This window comes from Suillus discolor (assembly GCF_016758755.1).
Source record: "Suillus discolor strain FC423 chromosome Unknown F5147scaffold_656, whole genome shotgun sequence".
Taxonomy (NCBI): Eukaryota; Fungi; Basidiomycota; class Agaricomycetes; order Boletales; family Suillaceae; genus Suillus; species Suillus discolor.
Window position 1 is genome coordinate 1 of NW_024541903.1, and position 10,420 is coordinate 10,420.

At 46.4% G+C, this 10,420-nt stretch overlaps 4 protein-coding genes across 4 annotated transcripts; 1 reads left to right on the forward strand and 3 right to left on the reverse strand.

Annotated features, from left to right (window-relative positions):
• Window positions 1–144: 144 nt before the first annotated feature.
• On the reverse strand, window positions 145–894 carry F5147DRAFT_749462 (uncharacterized protein; the record flags this gene model as incomplete). The annotated part of the gene is made up of 4 exons (XM_041440133.1): window positions 145–275; window positions 392–641; window positions 668–772; window positions 835–894. 4 exons carry the CDS (start codon window positions 892–894, stop codon window positions 145–147), a joined length of 546 nt encoding a protein of 181 aa, XP_041284059.1.
• Window positions 895–1,859: 965 nt separating this feature from the next.
• Window positions 1,860–2,492, forward strand: F5147DRAFT_552990 (uncharacterized protein; the record flags this gene model as incomplete). The annotated part of the gene is made up of 3 exons (XM_041430436.1): window positions 1,860–1,976; window positions 2,024–2,152; window positions 2,205–2,492. Coding segments are annotated over 3 exons (534 nt in total), but the record flags the coding sequence as incomplete, so codon positions are not given.
• A 1,076-nt stretch (window positions 2,493–3,568) lies between these two features.
• Window positions 3,569–7,349, reverse strand: F5147DRAFT_661645 (uncharacterized protein; the record flags this gene model as incomplete). The annotated part of the gene is made up of 13 exons (XM_041434724.1): window positions 3,569–3,644; window positions 3,700–3,881; window positions 4,137–4,322; window positions 4,372–4,409; window positions 4,456–4,906; window positions 4,936–4,977; window positions 5,057–5,704; window positions 5,749–5,805; window positions 5,855–6,183; window positions 6,216–6,312; window positions 6,372–6,465; window positions 6,589–6,638; window positions 6,807–7,349. The coding sequence occupies 13 exons, from the start codon at window positions 7,347–7,349 to the stop codon at window positions 3,569–3,571; spliced, it is 2,793 nt and encodes a 930-aa protein (XP_041284061.1).
• A 1,077-nt stretch (window positions 7,350–8,426) lies between these two features.
• Window positions 8,427–9,356, reverse strand: F5147DRAFT_592018 (uncharacterized protein; the record flags this gene model as incomplete). Its single annotated transcript, XM_041432204.1, has 2 exons — window positions 8,427–8,804; window positions 9,159–9,356. 2 exons carry the CDS (start codon window positions 9,354–9,356, stop codon window positions 8,427–8,429), a joined length of 576 nt encoding a protein of 191 aa, XP_041284062.1.
• Window positions 9,357–10,420: the final 1,064 nt, after the last annotated feature.

Below are 10,420 nucleotides of genomic sequence, written 5' to 3' on the forward strand. Positions count from 1 at the left end.
AAAATGTTGCCCGAGACATCGTCCATGAAAATTATGAGAGGGACTGTATAAACCATTCGGCCTTGCGCCTTTTCACACAAGGGATTAGGCTCGAGTGACCTGTATTTAGCAGACGACGCTGTTACACACTTAAGTTCACATCTGTCAAATAAGACGACCTAGATCTAACGTACCAGTGAGTCCACAGTCGAGCTCATTCGTTGATGAAATATCTTCATATGACCGTGCAAATGTTGAAGTCGGGATAATTTCTTGTTCATCATTGATAATAAATCCTGCCTATTGAATGCTTTAGAATAGTACACAACATGATAAAGGTCACTCACATCAGTCTGTTGAGCAGTGCGACCGAGCGCATAGAGGATTTTATTATTGGGACCTTCAACACCACCCTCAACAACCGGAGAGCCAAGGAAAAACTGTTCTGGGATGAAGTAGGCTCCTGAAGACTCCTGTAATAGCTCATTGACAAAATATATCATCCCATCCACTCGTGCTGCAGGAGGAGATGGAAGGTCGAGCAACATCTTTGTGCTGTTGAAAACTTGCGACATCCCTTTCCCACAATCCTCAGGATAATCTTGCATTGCGAAACATGTAAGTGGGTTTGCATAGTCTTGGAATGATATGAATGCAACACCCTGATACGAGGTAGCAGAAGATGGACCTTTGCAATTGTGTTCGCAATATTATTAATGTAGAATATATTCCCTGACCGGGCAGTAACCTTCTCGGTTGGTCGACCAACAAGATCTTCAATGAACAGTTGACACTTTTTGGTCGCATCGAGTGAGGGCACATTTTGGTGCCAAGCTGTTTTGCCCAATTAAGTACCGCTTTCTTCTGGGCATCTGAGAAGGGAAGGCGTGGAGAGCTGAATAAAAGCGATGTCATAAAATCCTTGAGAAGAGTATAAATGTTTCATTGCACAACTAACAACAAGTGTACTCACAGCTTGTGATGGCCAAGGGTTGGTTGGATTATCAGGAGAGATGTCTTTGAGAGCGTATTTTTTCGCTGGAGGTTCATAGTCTGCAAACACATTTAAATACAAAACAGCACAAAAGAAACAACTCGAATTCACTCACCGAAAATATCAATCCCAAAGTCAGGGACGTCATAATCACATAACTCATTCTCCTTGTTGATGGGGGCAAGTGGTGTCGAGAATGAGATTTCACTGGAGGCAAGATTCTCTTGCAGTTCGGCAAATAGATCAGTAAAGTGTTCATCGAACTCATATACCCAACTTCCAACGGCATTGTTCAAGTGCTCAGACAGCAGGATCTCCAAGTCAGCCTCACATGCATTGTACGAGTCTATCTCCATCAGACCACTATCAGCATCCATATGATCAAGTCCGAATGATTCAGCTTCCACATCCGGGTCCATACTGCGTTGTTTAGGATTATTCCTGGCCCGATGCAAGTTTGCCTTAAAAACAGGATGAAATTTTGATGCTCGGTCACTCTTGAAATTTTTGGTGTGGCGTGTGTGCTTGTCTGATACGATATGCTTCTGGATAAAACGGAGTTCCATGGTACAGTGCAGACCGTTCTTCTTGGGACATACATTGCAAATGATGCGACTCTGCATATCATCGCAAAATTGGAGAACTGTAACAAGTGTTAGATTATTATCAGACAGACAAGATATATAACTCACTTGTGCCGTCGATGATATCATGCTTCATGGCTGATTCGGGTCTTAAGTCTTGGTCAGTGTGTCAGAGGTGGGAAGAGGTTGCGAGTCACGTGGTTCACACATGATGAAAGAACACCAAGTCCAAAGTCCCATGTCTTCTTTGAATTCTTGTCAAGCTTGCGCGAAATATAATGCCTGGAGTGCTCACCAACATTGCAACTGTCTATCCCAATGTCCAAAGCCAGGACATGGATGACACGACATTCAAGCCGCTATTCTTCACGATCAAATTTTCTGGTACCCTTCCGAAGCATCTGATAGAACAAAATATAGTGAGTATTATTAACTGCCTCCAACAATTTGCTACATTCATTCGCAGCCTGTCGAGATATCAGTGTCAATCGCTGAAGAATACGGGTGCTTCACTATGCCCTTTGTAAAAGCTATATCATCGATGGATCAGTGGCAGTCCGATACTGAAAGCATGCTAAATTCAAGTGACTCAAATGTGAGCATATTTTGCTGCGTCTGACTTGATGAAACTTACATTGTGCTTCGAGTTTTCTGGTATCATCGAATGTATTCCCCCTCCCGATGAAATCCCCATCCCATTCCTCCCCCTTCCATCAACGTTCAACCACACTAATCAAGACGATTGGGCGAAGCTATCAAAAGAGATTGAGGGGTGGCTCATAGAACTCGATACCGAATTGTCTCAGTGGATGTGGGGACGGGACACATTTTGGTTGACATTCATTGCCGCATATCCCTTCTTCCCAAGAGGCACCTGGCCAATGTGGGATCCCCGCATACCGTTGGAAGGCGCATTCATTGAACGATGGCTAGAGACTTTGGGTCATAGCATCACAGTCGACCAGGAAATTATGGTGATAGACTTGGGCGATACAGAGGACTTGAAGGAGATCTGGGATGCATTTTGTAGGGATGCCGCCCTTTTCTACCCTTATCCCCTCATTTCTACTGACTAAACTCACTACAATGGTCCAGAGGTTTTTTTGAAGCAGGTTAGATATACATACAAGTACATACCTTAGAGTCATTGTTGTGCCACCACTTGTTATAATATGTCTCAAATGTCAATTATGTTTCGTTTGAAGTATCAAATGGCTGCAGGGATAGATAACTTGCAAGCTTGAATGTTTGAGCAGTCATCGCCGATCAGGTTGTTGCAGGCATGGAAGTTTGTGATTAGCATTGTGTAGACAAAAATAGCACGCTCAAATATCTGTAGGATCTCTGACAGATGTCTGTGCTATGTCTCATGCCCGATCTCGTCCATATGACTCATTCTGATTTCCCTCACATGTTCACCATGCGACATTTGTACAACCTGTGGTTATACATGCACAGCCTATTGCCACCTTGGTGGGAGATCGGGCAAAATTCTTTTATAGACTTCCGAATTCACGCCTTTACTCTATGAATTTATTATTTATCACACAAACACCCACGATAAATACAACCCGGCTGGTTCCCAGGAGCACTAAATAGTTTTCTCGTTAGCTCGGTTTCGCCCAAAGCGGCAGTTTGTAGTGTACATCAGTAAACTCACATGCTCTGTACAGAGCTGTACAAGCCCACACAGCGTGCTAGGCCTACAACCTGGTCCCCTTGTGACAGACAGCGGGTTTCCAAAAGCGATTTGGACAGTACTGTACAATTGCTCACAGACATCCTGCATGTCCACAACTCGGACACTGGCAGTTGCTGAATGTTTGTAAATTACCTTCCCCCAGTGCTTCCCAGTCCCATAGAGTAGCAGTAGTACACACTCACACTGTCACAAGGAGCTCCAAATAAATCTGATCATATTGTGCGGACAAAAATGTAAACAAACACGGCCCAGCTGGCCAACATGCAGTAGTAATAGTATCCGAGCAACGACGAGAAAAACATGACAAAACTAGTCAAGTACCACCTTCAAGTGAGTGCGCTTCATCTCCAAGCTGCCACGGGAGTCAACCTTCAGGCCTTCCAACCTGCCGTTGGATAGATACGATCAGTGTCATAGAAAATGAATATAAAAATACTCACCAGCCATATGCGGCCCACTCCCGGAGCTGCTTTACCAGCTTTGGGCCATGATACGCATCATCCAAAACGATGCCCATCATCTCCAGCATCTCCTCATATTCTGTTTTGTACTCCTTTGCAGTGAACTTGGGAAAGACCTTGCCAGTACCGTTCTTTTTGAAGCCAAGGAGACCACAGTCATACTGCAAATAATGAGTCAGTAACCTTGATATTTAACTTGAGTAAATAATACCGCAGTGGCGACGAGAGCTAAGCACGACAAAGGCAGCTGTGTGCGAAATATTTCTGGCCTTCGCTGAGCAATTCTGTAAGGTCCAGTATAATAAAATAACACAACGGCTTCTCAAAGCGCAGGACTTGCGAAATTATTGGTCTTTCCCTGTTCAAATCATACATCAGCACAGTGAGGGGTGAAACAAGGAAATAAAAATAAAAACATTGGCATCGAATCCACCTCGTAGGAACAGAGAATCTTTGCGCTGCCTTGATGCTTCGTGTGAGACCCATGCTGGCCGTTCCAGGGCAGGTACCTCAGCAGGGGGAACAAGACCCAATATGCTCGGGGCAAGGGAAATCACAACCTTCTTCAATTCGGACCGCCAAGTCGCAAGATCGTCATAGAGCTGTGATTATATGGTGTGAGCAGGCTTGTAATGACGGAGAAATACTTACCAGCCTTGCCATGTTGGATTTCTGTGCAGGCCACACACCTACGCTAATTGAGACCACAGAACTCAGGAACATGTGAAGACTTACCGGTTTCTACCTGCTTCCCAGCTTGCTCCCATGCAAGCTTGACCGATAAGAGGACTTCCATTATCGAACGTGTTAAGTCATGGGTCAGAGATGGCAGTGGGTTTTCCAATGCATGGACAGCGCGACATTCTGCCTTCGCATCCTCCAGGAAGCCTTTCCAGCCAGTTCCGTACCACCCGAGTTGAGTGGGTTTTGCTTCAGATCGCGATGTCGGAGCTTCTTGTTGAACATCAGTTTCAGTTTGCTGGCGTAGTACTTCAAGAGCCTCAGGGTCAGGGAGACGACGCTGGCCATTCTTTTTCTGGTGTTTCTTGAGTACATCATCTACCTTTGGTTGTGTTAACACAAGATTAGCAGCTGCATCGTCTTTACGTGAGTTCTGAACATGTGGCTGCAACTGCACCGAGGTGAGACTAGCTGCTGCACCATTTTCATCTTCGTTGTGTGAGTACTGAAAGTCAAAGTCGGGTGTCAAAGTACGTGGATTTTGAAGTGGCTGAGGTGGTTGTTCCTGCGAAAATCCTATACATATAATAAGAATCAGTGACATACATAAAATGTGAAGAGCGTAACCTGGATGTGTTGTGTGGCGTCCACGAACCGCTCCCCATCCGACAATATCATCTTCACCAGCATCTTTGACCCCTTCTTTGTTATATTTGTCCATTGAACTCTCATCATTCTCATCACTTCCGTCAAGATCTGATCTGTCACTTATTGGAGGAGGTCGGTTCTGAGGCTGTAGCGCTGGGCCTGTAGGACCCTCTGGGAGCCTTGGGAGCGCAGTGCCTTTAAACATAGGCTGAATATTGTACTGGGTGACATTCGGAACACTTGGCTCCAAGCACCCACCTACACCAAGTGATGATGGTTGAATCCGCAGTGCCGGGTCTATAAAATGCTCTGGCATTTGAGGGGAAGTGGCAGGCTGATAATAATACTTGATAGCGTCCAAAAACCTTGGCTCTAAGGGTGCACTCGGGATAAGCGATGGCACTGAGCTGTTAGTAGGGGGGCGTGCAGCTGCAGTACCAATCATGGCAGCCACGTAGGGGTTATTCAGGACCTGCGAGTTTGGCTCTAAGGGTGCGTGTGGGATAAGCGATGGCACTGAGCTGTTAGTGGGGGGGCGTGCAGCTGCAGTACCAATCATGGCAGCCACATAGGGGTTATTCAGGGCCTGCAAGTTAGGCTCGGTACCAGGCGGTACAATTGTCATTTTGGGCACATCCTGTTGCGTGTTGGATGCCTTAGTAGATAAAATAAATGAATATAAAGGTGGACACGACTTACTTGAGATGCATCAACAAGATTCACATCTGCTGGAGCATATGGTGGGGGAGCAGCGACCTAAGAACTGGAATTAAGCATCAATTAGTGTCTGATTGTGACGACTTACCTTTCTAGACTTGTGGCCTTTACCTTTGCGAGAATCAGGAGCTTGTGGGTTCTTTGAAACATCAGCACCAAAGGTCGTTGAGCCTTTTGAGGACCGTTTACGCGATGGTTGTTCAAGGACTGCATCAAGTTTTTCTAGCTGTGAGTTTCGTCCGCCCGTCCCTGCATTCGAATGTTCAGAATGTCGAGTGCCACCAAGTTCATCTGAAGCACCCCGTGGAGTTTTCTTGGATCGTCCAGTTGGAAGGCCAGTGTCAGGATCTTGAGCCTTTCTCTTACTAGTCTTGGACTTCCTAGGGCTGGGCATCGTTGCAGGGAATAAGACAAAAGCTAGAACGCGTGAATTTACCATCCGAACTTACTCATATTTGAGTCTTTGTGTCCAGATTCTACGGCAGACTTTGAAGTATCCAGTGTAATATCGCAGCAGGTGCTGCCATCCGATACCATACGGTTGCCCTTCCAAGTCAATATAAAAGTAATAAATCAGTGCAAGGTAGACAAATTGAGTGACACACCTCCAGGTGCACATGTAATAGCAGTCGTGCCATCCGATCCCATCCGACATCTCCTTCGCCGTAGATCCGTCCTTTGCCAAAGAACAGAGTAAACCTGATGCATACTAGTAGTACCAGTAGCACGCGATCATGAATGTCAGTTGAATGTGAGAATCCGTGAGTGTATACTGCTCATGTCACGTGATAGAAGAAAAAAAGAGTTGAACTCAGTGAACACATTGGCACAACTTGAAGATGCGAAAATGAGTCATAGAAAAGTTCGTAGTACTAGAAGTACATTTACTAGTACACTATTCTACAAGAAAGTCATGCTAGAGTAATGTGAGATTAGAATCGCGATAGTAGTTTGAGGGAATTGTATTAAACAACAGCCTTCGCCTGCTTCTGTGTAAAATAAGTCCCCTCGGACTCTGGGATAACTCTCTTGCGCCTCACAGTATTTTCCCCCAGAGGAATCTTCAACTCTTGTGATGAGAAATACCGCTCTGGAGAGAACTCCTCTGTCTTGTAATTAGACAGAAAAGAGTCCAGGAGCTCCAGCACTGCATCGAAGGCTACCGGATGCTCATCATTGTACCTCATCAGTTCCAACCAATCATCTGCGAGCTGGGTAAGGTCCGCGAAGTAGGGGTCGATTTGACGAAGGAATGCTGCCTTCCCTGAGTGGTAAAGGACATATTTGGACCCGACACACAGCGTGGTGTTTGGGTCATTCCAGCCTTCCATCATCAACCCAGCTTGATTCCGCTCCATCCAGAGAGGGCCCGAATAATTGAGGAGAACCCAGAGGAATATCCATAGAACAGATTCAAGATCATTGGAATGGTTTTGCACTATTGTTGCAAGCGGTTGGGGAGGAGCACTGGTAGACGATGTCTTACGAGACTGTGGCGGATTGGAGAAGGTCGGACTGACGATGGGCTGAGTCAAATGGGCGAGATCAGCTTGGACCAATTGACTAAGGAGTTTGCGAGACATGAATGGAACTGTGCCCGTACCGCCCCTGGTGAGGATGCTACGGGTATTATTGTCGCAGTGAGTATTAGAGACATTGATTGCGAACTCCCAATTGATCAAACAACCCTGTATGCCTCCAGGGAGATCTTCGATCATTGTGTTGTGAAGGCTGCAATCACGATGCACAACACCACGATCGGATGCTGCACGTATGACTGTGTTGGGGGGGTGTTACGACAAACGGTCGTGTGCGACTAGGATGATCTAAACAGCGACAACCACGACAGTGGTACCGAGTGCTGAGAGTCGTCGGCCTTTATAGACAAGCAAAGGTTGCATACTCAAATGTAGCTCGTGGTGGTTAACGAGGGGTTATGCTGAGATGATAGCAGGGTTTACAGACAGTGAGAGGCGTCACTGAAGGTACGAGTCGATGTCGAGCAGGTAGCTTTAGCGGGACAAGGAGTTCAAGGGTAAACCTAGTAAGATTAAAGTAAGGAATGTCTACTTTAATCTTCGACCTTATATAAGGCTACTCGTCGTATCTAAGCTCAGCCTAAAGCTGGGTTCTAATCTGCTTATCTACATGTGTCAGAGATAGCGTCCATGAGGCGGGCTTCTATCGTAGATAGCGTCCATGCGGTACACTTCCATCAGAGATAGGATCCACGTGGTATCCTTCTATCGTTATCTAAGGCAACACGATGCTTGCCTTCTATCTTCTATCTGTCCATGAGGCAGCGCGAGGCTTGCCTTCTATCTTGATAACATTAATAGGTCTTCTAGACCTATGTCGTCATGTATTGTCACGTGCGGTCCAGACCGCTTATCTAAGCCGGCAGTTGCCGCTTATCGTCATCGTCATCTGTCATCATCTGTCGTCACAGAGCCAGTGATGCTCCGGTATCGTCTATAGAGCTGGTGAGGCTCCGGTGTCGTCTATAGCCGTGCGGGTGGCAGAGGGCTCTCTGCTGGCGGGGGACTTGTGCCATGTTACTGTAACAGGGGGAGAACAATCAGTAAGGGATTGGCTCGAGCATTCAAGGAATACTTACTGCAAATGATATCGCATAAGGCTGTCAGCAGCTCTTTCTTAGTTCAGAATTGATGTAATGGACGGGCACATGGTTTGAGAACAAGGCGAACATGGGCGCGAAATGCGTGGGATGTGCTCTGGATATGCCTGAAGCGAAAGTCACCTGTTGTATCTGGAACTCCCTTCTCCCTCTCAACAATCCAATAGTCTTCGAGGTGAGGGACACCAGGGACACCTTGCATCCACTTCAGCATTTCCACCTCATTCAGGATGTCCGTGTCATCCTGTCCTTGCACCCAATGGTCTTTGATAATGAATTCCTCACCCCCCAACTCGACCAAATAACAAACAGTTCCCCTGCCTGTAAGACCTCGACTGTAGAACAAGGTGTGGAGTATATTGTAGAACTTCTCCTTGACGTGAATTTTACCGATGGGGTCCTTGTTGGAGGGGGGAGGGGGGAAGAGCGCTGTTGGGATGTCCTCGTTTGGCTCCAGAACAATTTCTGGCTGAAGTAAGGCAAACAGGGTGTAAAGAGGAAACGGGCCATCTTCAAAAAATTCCACCAGAGTGCCCTCATGTGACGTGTCGGTGGGAGGATCATAATGTGTCACTTCTTCGGAAAAATTGCTGCCTCCACTGGCAGCGACAGAATCGTTTGAGCTACTGAACGGGTGACTTTCTTCGGCGATACCAGGTGCAAGCGAGCTGATGTCTTTGGAAATGTCATGCATGATGGCCTGGTGTGGCGTGGCAGTGCGACGGGAAGTGCTGGCAGGTTTGGAAGGGGTGACATAAAATACAACGGTACAATCATAACCAAGACACTGGGGACCTCCAAACACGATCCCAGCGAGTATTTGCAAATACATATCTGGATTGTTGTTGATGTTGAACACAGGGGACACCAGCCCCCCAGAACGGTCGTACAGATGGACGCGAAGGTCACGGTATCGATTACAAAAGACAATAGCAGTACAAAACGGCGCCATGGCTGTCCACGAAACAACAGGTAAGCTTTGGTGTCCATGGAACTGCCAACACGTGCAGCAGGCTGGTAAGCGCTAAACGTGAGTTCAGCGCATACCATGAAATTGTTCCAGCCCAGCTGGACGACATGGTCGGATAGAACTAAGTCAGGCTTCCGTTGGATATCTTGAGTTGGAACTGCGTGGGTTGCAAATTCTGAGTACCAAACGCGCGATGCTTGAGTAAGTTGTTTGAGGTTGGGATTCACGATCGATAAGACCTCTGAGACGACATTGAGATAAAGACCAAAGGAAAACTCATTTGTCTCCTGGGCTCCCTACCAATGTGATTTTATCAGTATCTTACTATCTGTGAAAATCTGCATATGCACTGCTGGAGTGATCCCTGATGAAGGGAAGTCCCAATTCCAGCATTTTGAATTGATATCATACAAGGGCACCATGTCATCGTCTTTGAAGTTTTGAAAGCGAACCTTTGCTGCTTTGCTGTTACGACTGGGGTATGTCGAGCTGTCTTAGTCCGAGTGGACTGAGATTCGGCGAGACAGACGTGGTTCTTCTCTCGAATGAGAGGTCAGAGGTTTCTGGCTAAGGCAAGTATCGGCGACTTCCTTAGAATAATGGTTCTTAGATAGCAAGGTTGGAGACCTTGCTAAAGGACTAGTTCCAGGTAGAACCCAGTAGATTAAAGTGAAGAACTACATGTGGTACACTATGTATCTATATAGCGAGAGTTCAAGCGGAGCTTGTAAATGTGTATCAAGATAGAAGGCGGACAGCCCGCTTGGTAGACGATAAGAGACAAGAGATAAGAGATAAGAGATAAGAGATAGTAACCATGGTGCGGACAGCCCACTTTGATAAGAGATGATCGGCTAAACATAATGATGGTTACTAGCACGGAAAGTCAGCTTGGCGATGATATGAGTAAGAGTCTGGAAAGTAATTGGTCGTTCATCAACAGCTGTGTTTAAGTACCATTGTCCAGTAACAAAGGAGAAGCAAAGAGAATTAGTGTGCCGTAACATTTGCTACACCGCAGCTTTCCCAACTTAATCTTCAGCTCA